The sequence below is a fragment of the Furipterus horrens genome, unplaced genomic scaffold (assembly GCF_987537825.1).
Source record: "Furipterus horrens unplaced genomic scaffold, mFurHor1.1.pri manual_scaffold_8, whole genome shotgun sequence".
Classification (NCBI taxonomy): Eukaryota; Metazoa; Chordata; class Mammalia; order Chiroptera; family Furipteridae; genus Furipterus; species Furipterus horrens.
Window position 1 is genome coordinate 77,449,413 of NW_028327178.1, and position 21,156 is coordinate 77,470,568.

General features: G+C 37.4%; 1 protein-coding gene across 7 annotated transcripts in view; it reads left to right on the forward strand.

The window, feature by feature from the left end:
• TASP1 (taspase 1) overlaps window positions 1-21,156 on the forward strand; it is a 350,594-nt gene that overhangs the window by 86,449 nt on the left and 242,989 nt on the right. For 6 of the 7 annotated variants that reach the window (XM_090285210.1, XM_090285208.1, XM_090285205.1 and 3 more), the window contains one exon: window positions 4,036-4,115. The exons of the other annotated variant lie outside the window; for it this stretch is intronic. In XM_090285210.1, coding sequence (XP_090141336.1) covers window positions 4,036-4,115 — 80 coding nt within the window. The remainder of the gene's footprint in view (window positions 1-4,035; window positions 4,116-21,156) is intronic. 7 annotated transcript variants of the gene reach the window in all.

A 21,156-nucleotide genomic window follows, 5' to 3' on the forward strand; every position in this document is an offset into this window, starting at 1 on the left:
GTGTTGTTGTTATGCTACATGTTGTCCCAAATGTTTCTTCAGCGCTCCTCATTTCAATATTGTCGGCAGCCGTCCGTCTCGAGAGACGATGGTGTAGCTTCTTAAGAGTCTATCTGCACCGCCGAGAATGGCTGTGCAGTCCGACTCGGGAGTGACATGGTATCTGTCTCCTCCCGTGTTGAATCGACATCTTGTGATGACGCTGAAGCTACAGAGCCTGGGCAGGGTAATATGGAGGGTCTGCTGTTGCCCATGCAGCAGACCCCCCCTCTCTTCGCAGCTGAAGGGTCCAAGGGAAAGACGGAGTCGGTACAGCTTGGGTTCAGGTGCGCCGCAGGAGTTGCCGGTGTTGACTACAACGTCAAACCGCCTTAGGGACTCCGGCTCCGGATTTTCTGTCGGGGTTTACTCCCTTAGCCTTTCCCCTGAAGAGGTATGCAGCAGGGCAGCGGAGGTTTTTTGGAGTCAGAGTTTTCCTTCTCTGATGTACCCTGACTGGAAGATCGAACCAGCGACACTTAGCTCGCAGGCCGACGCTCAATCCACTGAGATAAACCAGCCAGGGCACATTTCAATATATATATATATATACACACACACACACAAACACACACACACACACATGAATATATACACACGTATACATATATACATGCATATGTATATTTTGCTCCTCTGCTCAGGTGTTTTTTTTCCTACCTTGTCTTACAAATCACTGATTTGATCCTCTGCTTCATCTAACTTGCTTTTTTCTTTCCAGTGTATTATTTATTTCAGATATTGTATTCTTTATTTCTGACTGGTTGTTTTTTATGGTTTCTATGTCTCTTTTCATGCTCTTGAGGTCCTTGTAATCAGTACTTTAAACTCTATATTTGATAAATTGCTTGCCTCCATTTCATTTTGTTGTTTTACAGGAGAAATCTCTTGTTCTTTCATTTGAGGGCTGTTTCATTGTCTTACCATTTTGGATGCCTCTTTGTGTTTGTTTCTATATAGTGGTTGTGCAAAGACTGTGCTGCATCCTGTGTTAGACATTCCCTGTGACTGGTCCTGGGCAACTTCTTTGTAGCTATCAGTGGTCCAGAGATTGTTGCTCCATTGGTGTGTGTGGAAAGAACAAAGTTAGGTACCAAGACAGGCTTTTTACCAGCACCAACTCTGGGGGAGGACCAGCTAAAGTCTCAAAGCTCCCAGAGATTGTGTTCCACCTGCAGCCTTTCTGTTAGACTTAATCACTGTCAGTACCTCCAGCTGTACTTCTTAGCAGCCTGGCTAAAGCTCCCCTGGGTAGGTTGAGAGGGGTTCCTGCGAGTGGGGCTCTTGCCTCATGTAGGTGAGTGCTCTGCCAGAGAAAGATGGCTTCTGCAGTATAGGGAATGACTGAGCACAGGGATCCTTGCTACTCACCTTTCAGCTTTCTCCAGAGAGCCACCAACGTCAGAGTTTCTTCACATAGCACTAGTCTGCTCTGCCCTCCCTCTGCTGGAGCCCAAGTTAAGTGGCTACACCAAAAACTTTTTGTGTAGGCCCTTTAAGATGCTCTCTGCATCTCTAGCCATCTCTCCCTGGTAGACAGAAGCGTCACTGCTTTTCACAGCTGGATGCTATTCGTTAATGTTCCTTTTTCGGTACTGGTGCTCTAGGTTTGGGGCCCAGCTAAGGTTTAGATCTCACGTTTTTCAGGGGAACTCACACACTCGTCCTTACCCACACCAGCCATTGAAATATCGCTCTGGAACTTCTGCTCCTCCCTGTGTGAGCCTAACCAGCTCTCTTCCACCTCCATACTTCCCACCAGTATTGATATAGCTGCTGCCACCACACTGCTTCCTCTCTGTCCCAGCTCCGCCCCTCCTAACTGTCTGGATGAGTATTTCTTCTTATATCTTTGTTTGTTGGACTTTTATGCAGCTTGATTTTCTGGAACTTCTGGTTATCTCCAGTTTTGAAGTAGCTGTATTCCTTCTTAGTTCTGGAGGGAGGTGTAACGTGTTTACCTACACCCCCAAACTTGGCCGGAAGTTGCGGTTTCTTCTGTAAGTCTCTGGTTATAAGGCTTCTCTCCAGCTACTGTTCAGTTATTTATTCAGGATGATTTTTCTATAATTTAGCCATAATTCCAGTTTTGTCTTAGGAGGAGGTTAGTGTAGCTCCCACCTACTTTGCCATCACACTGGATCTCAGTATAGTTTCTTGCAGAAGTTTATGTAGCTTTATAGTATCTTAAAAGTGATTTCAAAAACAGTTATTCTATTTTGTGTGATGAGGAGCTACTAACAAATAATTTTTGATAGTAATTTACTTACTTTTGGAGAGAGGGGAAGGTAGGAAGAAAGAGAGGGAAAAAAGCTACAGTGCGTGGCCCACAACCAAGGTCTTTGCCCTGACTGGGAATCAAACTGGCAACCTTTCAGTTCACAGGCTGATGCTTAACTCCCTGAGCCACACCAGCCAGGGCTGATATTTAGTATTATTACTCATAAGCTGGCATCCATATATCCACCTTTCTCTGAATATTATAAAATACCTTAAGTATTTAATACTTGCGTAGCAGACAATGTCAAACTGATTTATTTAGATTCAAACCTATGAATGATTAAGAAATGAAAAATAAATCTAAGAATATTTTGTAATATGCTGTTGATTCCAGGGTACTGAGATTGAATCCAAAATGATCTATGGGCATGCTGAGAATACTAGATTCAGCTCCAAACTTCTGTCCTCATCATTTAATTTATTACTTCAGCATCTCTTTTACATTTTTCCAGAAGGGAAGTATTTCTTACATCAAATTCTTTCTCTATAAGAAGGAAGTGCTAAAATATGCCATCAAGACAGTTCAACTTTCTTCTAAGTTCCTATTTCAGTTATTCTTCCATTTGATTATGTGGCAGCTTTCCTTTAGTTTCTTTGCAGTGTTCTTCATTTGATACAAGAATAGGAAAAACTTTTCTATTTTCAGAATCCTTTAGCATTTTAAGAAAATGAAGTTCGAAGAGGCAAAGTTGTTTATTCTTGTTGGCCCTCTCTCCCCACTTTTATTTTTTTAGTGCTCCTTCCGTCCCCACTTTTATGTACATTGGAAAACAGTTATTGGGCTTAACCATTTAGTTTTTCACTGGAACCATTTGGATATGTTTCTGAGTGTCTACTTAAATTTTGTTTTGCCAGTCTGTCACTGATCTTCTTATTAATAATTGAATCTAAAGACTTCACTATATATTGCTTTGAGTTTTTAGTGTTGGAATGATTAGAAGAACAGAAAGAAAAAAATAGGGAACAGGAAACTAATGAATAGGCACTTGTTCAAGGAATCCATTACTAGCTGGCTGAGACCTTTAAGAAATTGGCTATGGAAGGAGATGAAGTGACTGATTATAATGGTAACTGCTTGCTATTATGTGTTAGAAAGTGGGGTGGTTAATTATCCTGCATGCTATTTGAAACCTTTGAAAGTAAGTCTTTATAGTTAGCGAATAGTATTATTTTATTTGTTATGTTAAAATGTGCAGTTTGGGGCTTAAAAATTACTTTTGGGACATCATAGTACTTAGCACAGTAAAAATGATTCTGAGGGTCAGGTATATATTTTTGAGCCTCATTGTTTTGGAAGTATCTCATTTTAAGTTATGACAGGTATTATACTAGGCAAGAATACTATATCTGAAGACTCACTTAAACTTCAACTCTTATAACACAGTTGAATAGATCTTGTGATGTGAACTGAGAACCATGTTGATCCAAGATATGTCTTAATATTTTCCATTGGGGAATCAACTTTTTTACTTGTTATGTTGTATTTTACCTATTAGCTATTGCAAATGAATGGTGATATTTCTAACTGAAAAATTTTTAACTTGTGAAAATTTTTGAAGAATTTTTTGAGCCATATTATTTTGAAGTAAACCTAGAATTATATCGATATGCAAACCTTTTTTTTTTTTTTTCAGTTGCCTTACTGTATTACTTTATTGAATATGTAGGAGAAGATGACACTTGGAATTTTTAAAAGAATAATTTTTCTGTTGTTAGCTTTTTAGTTGGAGAAGGAGCCTACAGATGGGCAGTAGATCATGGAATACCCTCTTGCCCTCCTAACATCATGACCACAAGTGAGTAAAAACTTTTCAAAATTAAGCTATATTAGCATATATACCAGAGAGTGTTATATTGCTTTTGACCCATATAGTACTGAGATTAAAGGAAGAAAGCTTATATGTTGAGATATTTCTAGTTAAAAGACAAATAAAAAGTTATTTGCTTTTTAGCCACATTTGTGTTCCTGAAGTCCCTACATTGCTGTTTTGTGCTTTTATAGAAGTATTGCTGAAGGATTCCTTTTAGGTTATTTTAATTACTAACAATAAAACCATAATACATTCCCCTTAGAGAGAGGAGAAAACATAGATCATTCTTGAGCTGTTCCTGAGCTGAGGAAGACCTTTCTAAAACCAACTGCATGAGAAGGAAAAAGAAAAGTGACTATGAGAGTTAAGACTGAAAAAGCGCTTATCATCCATATTACAAAAAGATGCATATTCTTAATTTATGAAAAGGTTTACCAAATTAAAAACCACATAAAAAAAAAAAAGAAACACAAAAAAACCCACATAAATATATGTAATACCCCAATAGAAAAATGGTCAAATGTCATGATTAAGTAATTTGGAAATTTATATTAAAATGAGTACAGTGTTGCCCTGGCTAGGAAGCTCAGTTGGTTAGAGCATCGTCCCGATACGCCAAGGTTGCGAGTTTGATCCCCTGTCAGGGCACATATAAGAAGCAACCAATGAATGTATAAACAAGTGGAACAACAAGCTGATGTTTCTCTCTTTCCCTTTCTCTCCAATCAGTCAATCAAAAAAGAAATTTAAAAAATGAGTACATGTTAAATTTGTTTTCCCTTAATTTGTGAAAGAGTTAAAAGTATATTATTGCTGGTAGGTGTGTAGTAAATGAACATCATATATTGTAAATACAAATGTAAATTGGCAAAAGTTTTGGAGGATAGCTAAGTAATATAGATCAAAAGCCTTACATTTATTCTGCTTATAGAAACTTGTCATTAGAGATACAAAGATTTATATGGAAAGATGCTCTATGAGCATTAAGAATATAAAACAATTTGCCCTGGCTGGTGTGGCCCAGTGGTTTGAACACCAGCCTGTAAACCAAAGGGTTGTTGGTTCGATTCCCAGACAGGGCACATGCCTGGATTGCAGGCAAGATCCCTAGTTGGGGGCATGTGAGAGGCAACCACACATTGATGTTTCTCTCCCTGTCTTTCTCCATCCCTTTCCCTCTCTCTAAACATAAATTAATAAAATCTAAAAAAAAGAGAATATAAAACAATTTGAAAATATCTTATGTCCAATACAGAGGAATGTAAGTAAATAAATTATATATTTGTATGTTCTTAAGTAGTGAGAAACTGATGTCAAAACTACTGTCTGATAGTGATTAATGACTGAAAAAAGTGACTAATGAGGTTACAAATATGTATATGTGTCTTATGTGTCTATTTAAAATCAACCATAGCTACATATTCATGGATAAAAAGATAAATATTTAAAACAGATACAACTTGTTTTTTAAGTTAAAAGTTTTGTTATCAGTGTAATCTATGAATATAATTTAAATAATCAAATTAGAAAATGAAATAAATAAGGAAACCAACTAATATAAGAAAAACATGATTATATACATAGCAAGTATTAATAGGGATCAACTTATTAATATATTCAAAATGAATATTTATGGAGCTGAAAGTTCAATATAAGGAGGCTGGGTGGAAGAAATATGTGTGCGTGGGAGAAAGCAGGGAGTATGAGAGTTCTAATTCTCATACATCCCATCACTTATTCTGCCTCAAAATCTTCCCACTACAACTTATTGTGGTTTGAATATCAAACAAACAAATTAGGTCATCTACTAGTTCCATTTTTTTTCCCCGGGAGACACCCCACCTGGCATCTTTGAGTCTAGAATGGGTGCTCACTAGGCCTGTGGCATAACTCATTGCTAGTCTTCATCTCACCATCATTTTGAATTCTCTTCTCTCTCTAAAACCACATTTTCAGTTTCTTGATCTTATTGTTTCTTCTTACTTTGCTTCCTAATTTCGTACATGCAAGACTGGAACTTGTTTTTCCTTAGGTTTTTGAAGAAATTGTTCTTATTTTATTTTTTAGAGATTTTATTCACTTTGTTTTTAGAAAGGGGGGAAGGGAGGAAGAAAGAGAGGGAGAGAAACATCAATGTGCAAGAGATACATCAATCAATTGCGTCTCACAGACCTCCATCGGGTACCTGCCTCCAGCCCAGGCATGAGCCCTAACTGGGAATTGAACCGGCGACCTTTTGGTTTGCAGGCAAGCACTCAGTCCACTGAGCCACACCAGCCAGGGGTGTTCTTATTTTTTAATATCTAGACTTGCTATTATGCAATCCTTTTGTGTTTTGAGTCCCAGTTTTTTTGTGGTGTATTTTTTCTCTTTGGAAATAAATTCTTAATTCCCATGTTCTTATTATCACAATGAAGCATTTTGGAATGGGTCTTTTAAATTCATTATTCTGGGTACTCATTTTGCACTTTCAATCTGGAAATTCATGTGCTTCAGTTTTGGAAGAATTAAAAAAGATGTACTAATCTCTTCCTCTCTCTTTCCTCAATTTTATTTTTCTAATTTATACGGATTAAATTGGAATGTGCTCCGATAACCTCGTTTCTTTTTCAAAAATTATGTTTTTCTTTTCTGAAAACATTCTGTCTTTTGTCCTACTGTCTTGGAAATTTCTTCAATTTTATTTCCTAAACCTTTTAATTCTGATGAATTTATAATTTTGGTTTTCATAGTTTTATTTTCTAGAGATTCATCTGTGATTAATACTTTTAAAAATAGTGTCCTGTTCTTGCTTCATGAACTTAATATGCATTTTGGCTTATTTCTTAGGATATTATTGTTTAAATTTTGTTCTTATCTGCTGTTCTCTTTCCACTGTCTTATTTTCAGTTTGTTTTAGACCCTAATAGAAGTTAGCCAATTTTCTCAACCATCTAGTGACCCTCTGCTGTTTTCATACTCATCAGTGTGGCACTTAAAAGCCATTTGGAAGCTTTGTGTATGAGGAGAGGTCTGGGTGACCTCAAGGCATGTGGTGTGACCAGATGTTTTTGTTGGGGGAACTCTCAAGTGTTCCCCCCAACACAATCAAATGTCTATATGTTTTTCTTTTGGATTAGAGAGAAATCTCAGCTCTGGCAGGGCAATAGCCAGTGCTGGTATAGAATAAGGGAAGGGGCTAGAGGTCTCACATTTCCTTTTCCAGACTTTTATGTAAAATTCAGTTTTAAGTAGCACCTCTGATACCTGCCCCCAAGCTGTACTTGATGTCCACTAATTTGGAGCCCATCTGGTCTAGCCTCTCCAGAGTTAACCTTATGTTTTCTGCAAGCATGAGTAGGTGATTTAGGCATCTAAACTGATGGTTTCTGCTAGTTTCCCCATTTTTAGTTTCAACTTGGCCTTCAGAGGTAACAAGTACTTTCTATTTGGAACTCTTTTGATGTTTATTTATTTTTGTCAGAAATTAGTTTTTTTTGGAAGAAGAGATTAGTTTACTTTGAAGAGATTAATTTGCTTATTGATATCTTAGCTACTATGTAGGCATGGGAGTTTGTCTTCCTGTACTCAGGTATTGTTTATTCATCCATTTGCTTTCTGCTTTCTAACATTGTGTTGCTTTTGCCTTTCTCATTATTGTCATCCCTGTGTGCGCCCAGTCTTTCTTTACCCCTTAAATTTCTTTTTAAAAAATTTTTATTTGTTTGTTTGTTTATTTATTTATTTTTAGAGAGAGGGGAAAGGAGAAAGAGAGGGAGAGAAACATCACTGTGTGGTTGCCTCTCACACGGCCCCAACTGGGGACGTGATGTGCAACCTAGTATGTGCCCTGACTGGGAATCAAACCAGCGACACTTGGTTTGCAGGCTGACGCTCAATCCACTGAGCCACACCAGCCAGGGTTTAAATTTCTTTTCAGTAAGGTTTTAGTAGGGTGTGGAGATGGACTTACTCATGTGTTCAGTTTGCCAGTTTTATGTCAGAACACTTATATAAAAAGGCGTTATAAAACAGCTATTACTTGATATTTTGCAGATGACAAAATTTTTGTCTATACATTAGTGTTTTATGCTTATAACAAGAAATATATATATGTGAGGGGTATATATGTATATATACACATATATGTTGCTGTAGATTTCTTAGGGATTATATAACCAACCAATGAGAAATGTTCCCTGAATAAGTAAGGTATTTGAAAGTTAAGTGATATGTTCATCTACTTTTTGGAAAAAAAGTACTATTGACATATGGTGAATTTAGAAGTATAATTATCCTCTTGCGGTACCCTTGGCGGCTTCCACATTTGTCTCTTGCTTCAACAGTGTTTGGATGGGACAGGCCCAGAGACGCCCCTTCTTCCAGCCTTTGATCACCCTCCAACCTATTTTGCAGTCACCACCTTAGCTGTTTTCAGCCTCCAAGTTCAACCAACACTGTTTCTGAGCTTAACTCCTTATTGTTGAGAAACCTTGAGCTCCAAAATTTGTCAGGATTATTCCACCGAGGTGGAGGCCACCATCAACTGCGTGGTCACCTGTGTGGTCAACCTGCATCTGCAGGCCTCCTACACCTACCTCTCTCTGGGCTTGTTTTGACTGCAACAATGTGGCTCTGGAGATCCTGGGCTACTTCTTCCACCAATTGGTGAAGGAGACGTGCAAGGGTGCCTGTTGTCTCTTGAAGATGCAAAATCAGCATGGTGGCTGTGCCTTCCTCTTGGATATGAAGAAGCCTTCCCAAGATGAGTGGGGTAAAACTCAGGATACCATGGAAGCCACCATGGTCCTGGTGAAGAACCTGAACCAGGCCCTTTTGGATCTGTATGCCCTGGTTTCTACCTGCATGGACCCTCATCTCTGTGATATCCTGGAGAACCACCTCTTGGATGAGGAGGTGAAACCTGACTAACCTCTGCAGACTGGTTGGCTCCCAAGCTGGGTGAATACCACTTCGGAAAGCTTAAGTGCTAGCAGGAGCCTTTGGAGCTCAGAACCTTTGAGAGGACCCTCTGTTTCCCCCTGGTGTCTGGCTTCTGCCTTAGGCTCTCCCTGCAACCACTAGGCTGCCTTTTAAGCACCATGCAGCACTCTTCCATGCTGCGATCCCAATGGAAACAAAACTTCATATAGCAAAAAGGAAAGAAAGAAAGAGAAAATTATAACTATTATTTAGATTAAAAGTAAAAAAAACCTCCATCCTATATTGAAGCACTCTCCGATCCTCAATAAAAATAGCTTGTGTATTGGTGGTAGTTAATGATATGCTTTATACTTGATTACCTTTTGTGAGGGCACAAAATTTGTAGGCTTTTATCTCCCTTTAGTGTTTCACAAATTTATAGAATGTCTTTCTAAGGTTTATCTTAAAAGAATTTCTTAGATATTTTCACACATATTTAGCATTTCATTCCTATCTGTGGATCTGAATTTCTATATGGTGTTATTCCCTTCATTCTAAAATGTACTTAAGCTTTTCTGGTAATGTGGTAGATATAGTTGTGAAAATTTTTTTCAGCTCTCATCTGAAAAATCGTCTTTTAAAAAATTATTTTATTGATTATGCTATTACAGTTGTCCCAAATTTTCCCCCTTTTCCCCCCTCAATCTAACAATCCCTACTCCCTCAGGCAGTCCCCACACTATTGTTCATGTCCACAGGTTATGTGTATAAGTCATCTGGCTACTCCACTTTCTATACTGTGCCTTACATCCCCCTGGCTATTGTGTAACTATCTATTAGCACTACTTAATCCCCTCACCTCTTTATCCTTTCCCTCACAGCCCCAGCCATCTGACAGCCATCAAAATCCTCTCCATATTCATGATTCTGTCTCATCTTCTTGTTTGCTTAGTTTGTTTTTTAGATTCAATTGTTGTTTTGTACTTTTTGCCATTTTATTGTTCATAATTTTGATCTTCCTTTTTCTTAAGTAAGTCCCTTTAACATTTCATATGGTAATGGTTTGGTGATGATGAACTCCATTAGTATTTTCTTGTCTGGGAAGCTCTTTATCTGCCCTCTGATTCTAAGTGATAGCTTTGCTGGGTAAAGCAATCTTGGCTGCAGGTCCCTGCTTTTCATGACTGAATATTTCTTGCCAATCCCTTCTAGCCTGCAAAGTTTCTTTTGAGAAATCAGTTGATGGTCCTGTGGGAACTCCCCTATAGGTAACTAACTTGCTGCTTTTAAGATACTCTCTTTATCCTTAACTTTTGACATTTTAGTGATGATGTGTCTTGATGTGGGCTTCGTTGTATCCATTTTGTTCCCGACTCTCTGCGCTTCCTGCACTTGAATGTCTTTCCTTTACCAAATTAGGGACGTTTTCTTTCATTATGTTTTCAAATAAATTTCCAGTTTCTTGCTCTTTCTCTTCTCTTTCTGGCACCTCTATGATACAAATGTTAGAACAATTGAAGTTGTCTCATAGGCTGCTTACACTTATCCTCATATTTTTTTGGATTCTTTTTCTTCTTGTTTTGATTAGTTGTTTTTTTTGCTTCCTGATGTTCCAAATCATTGATTTATTTCTTGGCTTCATTCACTCCACTATTGTTTCCTTGTAAATTGTTCTGTATTTCAATTAGAGTATCCTTCATTTCTGACTAGATCTTTTTTAAGCTATTGAGGTCTTCACTAAGTTCTTTTGAACTCTGTATCTGATAGATTGCTTATCTCCATTTTGATTAGTTCTTTTATCTGATATTTTGATCTGTTTTTTTCATTTGGGCCATGTTTCTTTTTGTCCTTGTTTTGGCAGCCTCCTTGTGTTTGTTTCTATCTATTAGGTAGAGCTGTTATGATTCCCTGTCTTGGTAGTGTGGCCTAATGTAGTAAGTGTCCTGCAGGGTCCAGTGGCACAGCCTCCCCTATCACACAGGCTGGGTACTTAGCAATTTACCCTTCGTGTGGGCTAAGTATACCCTCCTCTTGTAGTTGAGTCTTGGTGGCTGTTGGCAGATCAATGGGAGGGATTTACCTAGGCCAGTTGCTGCAAGGACTGGCTATGATCACTGAGCACAAACCTCCACCCTTTATGGAGGATCAGCTGTGCAGGGGCAGGGAATAGTGCTTCGTTGTGGTCTGTAGCAGTCCACTGGGTGTGCAGGCTCTGCAGTTCCCTGGGTGGTGTAGTCTAGTATCAGCCCCCGGCTGTGTTTTGCCTGGGTCCACCCTGCTTGGGCTATAAAGCAGTCTGAGATGGTTTTTACTTGTGCTGGGCATGAAGATTCCCAGGTGAAGCCAAACTGTAAATCTAGGCTGGCTGCTGCTGGTGCCATGCCTAGGGCCGCTTAGCAAGAGGCACGGTGGCTGGGGGCTCACTGGGGCCAGCTGTTGCTTCTTTGAGAGTATTTAGGAGGTTGTGAAGCATGAGTCAAGATCAGCCATTCACATGGAAAATTCTCTTGTGAGCAGCTTGGGTGGGCCTTTGTGCTGGGTGAGACATAGTCACACAGGATCTGTAGGGCAGGGCAAACTGTCTACCAGTCTGATGGAGTCTCAGATACGGCAGGCTTGCCAGCTCTGTGGCTCTGTGGTGCGAGGGTTCAGAGCAGGGACAGTGGTCTTTCTGTCTTGGAGAAAGCTGTCCCCCTCCTGCTCTGCTCTTGCCTTGAAGCCCAAACTTTCATTTCTTCCTCTTATATCCCTGGTGCCTTTCAAGCTGCTATCTTGGTGGTGCTGGAGCTCTGGAGAGAGTGAGCCTGTAAATGAGTCCACATGTGTGTTCTTTAGAGAAACTGCTTGAGACTCCAGGGGTTTCTTCCACTGACTGATTCCCCACTGGATTTTGCAGCCAGAAGTTCTGGGGACTTAAATCTTCCGGTCACCACATGTGGGTGTGAGATCAGCCAATTGCACATCTTCACCCTTCCTACCAGTCTGGATGGATGTGGTTGCTTTAATTTCTGTAGTTGTCAGACTTCCATTTAACTCGATTTCTGATGGTTCTGAGTGATGGTTGTTCTGTAATTTCATTGTAATTTTGGTGTGGTTGTGTAGGATGTGAGCTGTGTTTATCGATGCCTCCATCTTGACTGGAAACCCTGAAAAACCTTTAATTTTGCCTTTACTTTAAAAGATTGTGTTTTTTTTGGGGGGGGGGATATAGTGTAGGTTGGCAGGATTTTTCTTTATACTTAAAAAAAATTTTTTTAAAGATTTTATTTATTTATTTCTTGAGATAGAGGAAGAGAGGGAGAGAAACATCAATGTTGGTTGCCTCTTATATGCCCCCAACTGGGGACCTGGCCTGCACCCCAGGCATGCACTCTGACTGGGAACTGAACCAGGACCTTTTGGTTCACAGACCAGTGCTCAATCCACTTAGCCACACCAGCCAGGGCTCTTTTATACTTTTTATTCATTATTTTTCTTATTGTGGTAAAGTATACATAACTTAAAATTTACCAATTTATCAGTTTTTAGGTTTATAATTCAGCGGTACTAAGCATATTCAGTGTTGTATAACCATCAGGAATTTACACAGCATTTACATTCCAAACAGAAATTGTGTACCCGTCAAACTATAAGAACTCATTTTCTCTTTTCCCAGGCTCTGGTAATCTCTATTCTATTTATTTTTCTCCATGAATTTGCCTATTTTAGGTACTCCTGTGAGTGAAATCATACTATTACCAGCATTGAAGTTCTTGGGTCCTCCAAGACAGATATTCAGAGGAAATCCCAGAGAACTTCCCGGACAGATTACATTAAGTTTATGCTCAAGCACAAGGGAGATAGCACAGGGGAAAGGAAGGTCCTCTTAACGGGGCTTGGGTTGTGGAGGGTGTTGGTTCTGCTTGGCTTGCTTTTATAAGCTAGGGAAAAGGTGCGGTTGTGTGAAAAGACAGGCTTTTTGAAAAAATAGGTTTGCAGAATTTTACATTTCAGCGTCCAGTGACTTCCTTTTCCAGCTGCGTTCATTGCCTGGAAACTATGTTTATGCCTGCACTGTGGGGGCAAAGTAACAGACTGCTCATTACTGCCACCCTAAGAAGGTCATATAGCAGTTAAACCTTGATCAACTGTGCATGCAGGTCAGTAATTTAAGCAGGAAGGGAGGTCAGATTAGCTACTTCTGTGTTTTCGAGTGGGAGTGAAGGGGTGGTGACGTTGTTGCCTCCACTTATCTCCAGTTTCTTCTGACCACCAGTCTTCACTTGGTTTCCTGGGCACCTGGTTATTTCCTGTTCCCAGGCCTAACTCCCAATTCCCTGTGCTGTCTTACTACAGTACTTAGCATCATGTTTTCAAGGTTCATATATATTGTAGCATGTTGTAGAATTTTGTTGCATCTTATAACTAAATAATGTTCCTTTGTTTATTTTTTAGCATTTTCTAGATTCATTTGTTTCTGATTGAAAGTCAGACATTATTTTTATCATTGTTCTCCTGTATGCGAGGTGTTTTTTTACCCCCTCAGATTGCTTTAAAGAATAATTCCATTACCTTTGGTTTTCAGCATTTTAAACATGATATGCCTAGGTGTGGTTTTCTTTGTGCCTAGTTTTTACTGTGCCTGTTGAATCTGTGGGTTACAGTTTTTAATCAAATTAGGAAAATTTTGGACAGTATTTCTTCAAATATTTTCTTTGGTTTGCTTCTAGAATTTGAATTCTACTTATATTAAAACTTTTGGTACTGTCACTTGTTATTGAGGGTCTTACTTTTTCAATCTTTTTTCTCCCTGTGCTTTCTGGATTCTCCAAAGAAATAGAACCAATAGGAGAACTGTCTGTCTATCTGTTTTTCTAATGATCTAAAATGATTTATTATAAATAATTGGCAGTTATGGAGACTTGACAGGTTGCAAGATCTTCAAGGTCAGTAGGAAGCTAGATTTTCATTCCAAGTCCAAAGGCCTGAGAACCAGGAGGGCCAGATGTGCAGTTCCAGTATGAAGGCTGGCATGTTTGAGACTCAGGAAGAGCCAGTGTTTCAGAAAGTGTTTGTACCAGTTTGAAGGCAGTCAGGCAAGAGGAATTCTCTCTTACTTAGTGGGAAGTTCACATTTTAGTTTATGAAAACTTTCAACTAATTGGATAATGTCCAGATTAGGTAGGACAATCTACTTTATTCAGTCTACCAATTTAAATGTTAATCTCATCCTCATTAAACCTATCTTTATAGACATATCCAGAATAAGTTTTGACTAAATATCTGGGTATCCTGTAGCCCAGTCAAGTTGATACATAAATTTAACAATTACACTTTCATTTGTATGATTTCTGTCGAATTGTCTTAAAGTTCACTAATATTTTCTTCATCAGTGTCCAATTTAATATTAATCTTATGTAATGATTTTTAAAAGTGTAAAATATTGTATTTTCAGTCCTAAAGTTCCATTTTTATAAAATAGTTTCCATCTCTTGAAATTTCCACATCTTCACCCCTTATACTCATTGTTAGCATGTTTGTCATTGTTATTTTAAAATCCTTGATTACTAATTCTAAAGTCTAGGTCATTTGTCATTTGTGGGTCAGTTTCCATTGATAGACTTTTTTTTTTTTTCTTTTGACTCTGAATCACATCTTCCTGTTTAGTTGCATGTCTCATAATTATTTTTATTGCAATTTAAGCATTATAGATGATACGTTTTAGAGACTATGGATTTTTTATCTTCCTTTGAATGATGTTGGGTTTTGTCCTAGCATGTATTTATATTATTTGCAGATAATCTTGATGTTGTCACAGCCTGGTTTTAGGCTTTGTTAAAGTAAGTCTATTTCAGTTTTGTTCTTGATCCTAGAGTTCTTTTCTTAGTACTAGTTTGTGATATTTATTCCTAAGACATATGCATAGGCCTTTCTTGGCTTTTCCATGAAAGGTCTCAAACTTTAAAATTTGTCTCTGGTACGGTGGTGGGTATTTGCTGAAACTTCAGCAGCTTTTTAGCTTTTGATTTTCTCACTAGGCTAGGGAACTCCGCATTATTGTATGAACACTTTGAGCTCATTCATAGATTTTAGGGGACATTTATATAGATTTGGGGGCTTCCCTTTTGGGTGGCTTCCTTCTTTCCAGGATTCCTCCCTCAGTTTCTAGCTGCTTCAGTAACTCCAAACTTGATTTTCAGGCCATTAAGACTACAGTATTCTATTTGAGATCTGTTTTCTGTGCATCTGAGTGGGGATTGCTTCATGGGGGAAGGCTGCATGAATGTGGAGCTCACCTAATGTGTTTCTTTTTGAATCCTCTCCTATTTCTGCCAGCTTTTTGTCACTTGTCTACGCACGCAAACACACACATACACACACACACAGACACAAACACAATTTAATTTTTAACATTCCATATGGAGTTTTTCTATTGTTACTGGACTGTGGGTTAGTCTGATATGTTACTCCTTCATTACGAGGACCTGGAACCTATGCTTTATAATTGTGTACTGTTTACAAGTATAATAATGTAAATTATAAAAAATATAAATTAACAAATATTATAAATTTCACATTAATAAACTTGATTATTTAAACATTATATTTATTACTTTTTAATTGTGTTGTACAGGACTATGTTATCTTTGTAAAAATCGGAGCATTCTACATAAACCTAACCTTCCTCTTTACTTCCATTTTCAGTCCCTGTCCCTCCTGTTCACTCCAGTAACTAGTTATTGGTTTGATTTGCTTCTTTCTATATTAACCAAAATGCTAGACTATATTGTATTATTCTTTTTCTTAGTTTTAGATAAATGATACACTCTGTCTTTAGTAAGTTTTTAGATAACAGTATCATAATGTGATACTTTTAATTTTTTTGTCAGCAAAATGTATTTTGAAGTCTTATCCATGTTGCTATGAATAGCTCAATTAATTTTTTAAGTAGCTGAATAGCATTTTATCATATTTATTTGGTTATTGATGGGCATTCAGGTTATTCCTAGGTTTTTATATTAACAATGCTGATGCCATGAATATTCTTTCATTTTTAAAAAATCCTCACCAGAGAATGTGTTTATTAATTTAAAAAGAGAGGAAGAGGGAGAAGGAGAGAGAGTGAGTGGGAGGGAGCCTTTTAAAGAAGTTTTAATATGTTTAAATCATTAATATTTAAGATTTCATTTTTGTTTAGTTTGAAGTAGGAATCTGTTTTCCAAATAGATAACACACGGTGCCAAGACAGTTTATTGACTCACATATCCATTTCCTTACTGCTATGAAATATCACCCTTGTTCTCAAATTTCATTAGAATATACATGAATTTGTTTATGGATTAGATGGTCAGTTCCATTTCTAAGTAATTACTATAATATTGTTTTTAGACCTTTTTTTGAGGGAATGCTGGTTCTTTTCAACCTAGTTTTTCTAACAAATTAGTATATTATAACATTGGGTCTTTATATAGAACAGGACTACTTTTTTTTTAGTAGTTTTATAAAATTTTATAATTATCTTTATTTTGCTTTTCCACATTTCTTGATTAGTTTTTTAAATCTGATTTGTAACTTAATAATTACATTTATGGGGTGACATTGGTTAATAACATTATATGAATTTCAGGTGTAGAACTTTATAATAGGGCATCTGTATAGTGTGTGTTCTTACCACCCCAAGCCCAGTGTTTTTCTGTCACTATGCATTTCATGTCCTTTACCTGCTTTGTTGTTCCCCATCACCCTTTACCCTATGGAAACCACCATTCTTTTGTCTGTTTCTGTAAGTTTTGTTTTTTCAGCATGATTACTTTATTAGATATTTTGGTATTTTAGTTGGTTTGGTACTATAAATGGTATCTTTCTACATTTTGCTTTTTTAACCTCTTTATTGTGAACTGTAGTACATATACCTCTAATAGGTGGACAGTTATGTTGGATTCAGGTTGGAATTATAACAAACCTACCAATTTTCTTATACATGTATTCTGCATCAGTAGACTTTCTCTAGATGCACCTATTGTAGTAGAATTGCTGGATATTAGTGTCTCCCTATCTTCATCTTTACCAAAGTATTTTTTGAAATTGTTTTTACTAATAAATATAATTGTGTTTTTAAAATATGTTTATATACATACAAATATGTATGTGTGTGTGTAATATGTATATACACACACACACACATTTGTATCCAACTACCTTGCTAAACTATTTTATTTAATCATATAATTTATCTGTGGGTTCTTGCTGATTACCTAAATTTACAACCACATTATTTGTGAATGATGGAAGTTCTGTTTCTTCCTTTTGATTATAATTTTTCCTCCTCTTTCACACCAACAAAAGACTATTAGTACAGTGTTTAATAGAAGTGATTAATAGTGGGCATAGTTTTCAGTATGAATGAAAATTTGTTGCTCTCTGTCATTATATATAGGGTTTTTTGTAAGTTTAAAAAAATTGTAAATAAATATAATTTATCAGATTGTTTTTATCTGTTAACAGGACATTAATTTGTCGGTCTAATGAATTACGTTGATTTTTTATTAAGTTAAAGCAATCTCATATTCCTTATATTTATCACAAGCTCTATTATGCAAGAACGTAACAACACTTTTTCTTTTGCTATAGTTATATATTTTACTTGTATATATGTTAATAGCCCACAAGGAACTGATTAATTGATCTTTGTATTTTAAAGAAATGTTACTCTATATCTAATAATGCTTGCTGTCTGAAAATCAACTTGGTTGATATTAAAATAGCTAAAAATTTTCCTTTGGTTGATGTTTGCCTGTGTATCTTTTTCTATCCTTTTGTTTGAATCTTTCTATGTATTCTTAAAATGTGTCTCTTAGAAGCAACACATACGAGTTAAAATTTTTGAGAGGAAATCTTTGTATTTTAATTGATGCATTTAGTCCATTTATACTTAATATTACTTATATATTTAGATTGAATTTACTCTTAATATTTGTCTCACATGGTCTGTCCTTTTATCTCATTTCTTGACTTCTTCAGGATGATTTTCTATTATTATTTTTTCTTTTTTATCAATATGTTTGTTTTATCTTCAATTACCATTATATTGCAGTTAACCTAGAGATTTCATCATACATACCTGGCTTATGAAAGTCTATTAGAAAATGCTACTTTTTTGCCCTGTTGCCCTGGCTGGTGTGGCTCAGTTGGTTGGAGCATCGTCCCATACACCAAAATGTTGGGAGTTCAGTTCCTAATGAGGGCACATACCTAGATTGTTGGTTTGATCCCTGCTTGGGGCACATATGGGAGGCAACCAGTCGATGTTTCTCTCACACATCAGTGTTTCTCTCTCTCTCTAAAAAATCAGTAAACTTATTTTAAAACGTTAAAGAAAATACGACTTTTTATCACTTCTCAGACATGCTAGCGCTGTAGAATACTTGAAGGAACTACATTTAACATCTTCCCAACTTTTGTTTTCATATTTTAAACTGTATATGTATTTTAAACACCACGAGACATTACATATTGCTTTGTTACAATAAATTTTTATTCATATTTGCCTAAATACATACCTTTTTTGCACTTATCGTTCCCCACCCCACATTTTTGTCTTTGTGCTATCACTTTGTATTATTTTCCCTGTTTCTGAAAAATATCCTTGTTATTTTCATCAGTACAGGTTTTGCTGGTGATGAATGCATTCATCCTAGTTTATCTAAAGCTATTTGTACTTTACCTTCATTTTTGAAGGATATTTTCACTGGATGCAGTGTTTGAGTCAGCAGATACTTCCTTTCAGCATATTGAAGTTAATCAGTTCTTTGTCTTGGGTTTGCATTGTTGTTCTGGAAAAGAATGCTATCATTCTAACTGACACTATATGAAGGTTAACTGTCCTTTTTCCTCCTTGCTGCTTTTAGATTTTATTCTATTGTTCTGTTTAAAGTATATTTTATTGATTATGCTGTTAGATTTGTCCCAATTCCTTTTCCCTTTGCTCCCCACTGTCCAGTATCCCTGTTCCCTCCATCAATACCACCCCACTTAGTTCATGTCCATGGGTCGTGCATATAAGTTCTTTGGCTCCACCCTTTCCTGTATTATTCTTAACTTCCCTCTGTCTATTTTGTACCAACCAATTATGCTTCTTAATCCCTGCACCATTTCCCCATTTCTCCCTCTTCCCCCTCCTAGCTGATAACCCTCTAAATGATCTCTATACCTATGATTCTGTTCCTATTCTGGTTGTTTGCTTAGTTTGTTTTTGTTTTTATTTTATTTTATTAGGTTCTGTGTTGATAGCTGTGAGTTTGTTGTCGTTTTACTGTACATAGTTTTGATCCTTTTTCTTAAGTCCATTTAATATTTCATATAATAATGGCTTGATGATGTTGAACTCCTTTAGCTTTACCTTGTCTGGGAAGCACTTTATCTGCCCTTCCATTCTAAATGATAGCTTTGGTGGATAGAGTAGTCTTGGTTGAAGGTTCTTGCTCTTTATCACATTAAATACTTCTTGCCAGTTCCTTCTTGCCTGAAAAATTTCTTTTGAGAAATCAGCTGGTAGTCTTATAGGAAGCCCTTTGTAGGTAACTTCTTTTCTCGTGTTGCTTTTAAGATTCTCTCTTTATCTTTAATCTTTGGCATTTTAATTATGATGTGTGTTAGTGTGGTCCTCTTTGGGTCTAGCTTATTTGGGACTCTGTGCTTCCTGTGCTTGTATATATATTTCCTTTACCAAATTAGGGAAGTTTTTATTCATTATTTTTCAGCTAAGTTTTCAATTTCTTCCTTTTTAAAAAAATTGTTTTCTTTCTTTTCTTTCTTTCTTTATTGTTTTTCTTTTACAGTTGTCCCTTTTTTCCCCCATTGCTCCTCCCTCACTCTCGCACCCCTTCTCCCGTATTTAATCCCCACCGTGTTGCCCATGTCCATTGTCATTCATACTAGTTCCTTGACTAGACACTTCCCTTTCTCTTTTCCTTTTCCTGTTCTCCCCTCCCTGCTAGTCACTGTCAGTCTGTTTCTTGTTAACATGCCTCTGGTTCTATTTTGCTCGTTTGTTTGTGTTGTTTATTAGTTTCCTGTATTAGGTGAGATCATATGGCGTTTGTCTTTCCCTGCCTGGTTTATTTCACTAAGCACAATGCTCTCCAGTTCCATTTATGTTGTCGCAAATGGTTCATTTACATAATGGAATACTATGCAGCAGAAAGAAAGTTTTCAATTTCTTGCTCTTCCTCTTCTCCTTCTGGCACCCCTATGATTTGGATGTTGGCACATTTAAAGTTGTCCCAGAGTTTCCTAAGCCTCTCCTCGTTATTTTCAATTATTGTTTCTATATTCTGTACTGGTCGACTGTTTATTTCTTCATTATGTTCCAAATTATTAATTTGAATTCTAGTTTTCTTCCCTTTACCATTGGTTTTGTGAGGATTTTCCTTCATTTCAGTTAGCCTGGCCTTCACTTCTTCCCTTATGTATTTACTATACTCAAGTATTATCTATCAAGTCTGAGAGCATTCTTGTCACCAGTGTTTTGAACTCTGCGTTTGTTAGGTTGGCTGTCTCCTCATTGCTTAGTTCTTCCACAGGTACCTTGATCTGCTCCCTCTTTTGGGCCCTACTTCTTTGTCACCTCAACTTGACAGGCACCTGTATTTGCCTCTATATCTTAGGTAGAGCTGTTGAACCTGTGATGTTGTAAGGGGCGGAGCCTTAGGTATTTGTCAGTACAGGGTGACCCTTTTCACCACATTGTGGCACTATATGTAGGGGAGGGCTCTGAGAGGGAACAATGCCACTTGCTCAGTGCTCACCCCTTTTCCAGGCACTTCTTCCACGTCCCATATGGGACTGGTGCCTCTCTAGCTGTTGCCCTGGCCGTGGTTCCTGGAGTGGGTGAGTCTGTGGACGTTCTAGGACTGCGGGGACCCTCTAAACAAGTGGACTCGGTTGCAAGACTGGCAGTTTTTTTTTCTGCTCCAACCCCCACTGGTTTTCACAGTCAGAAGCGATGAGGCTTTATTTCCCCAGGAGCTGGAACTGTGAGCCCCATGGTCTGGTCTGGTGCTGGGAGTGCTCCCCAGGTGTCTCTCCCTACTGTTTTTTTAAAAATGTGTGACTGCGCTTTCCGAAGGCCAGCCACAGCCGCTGT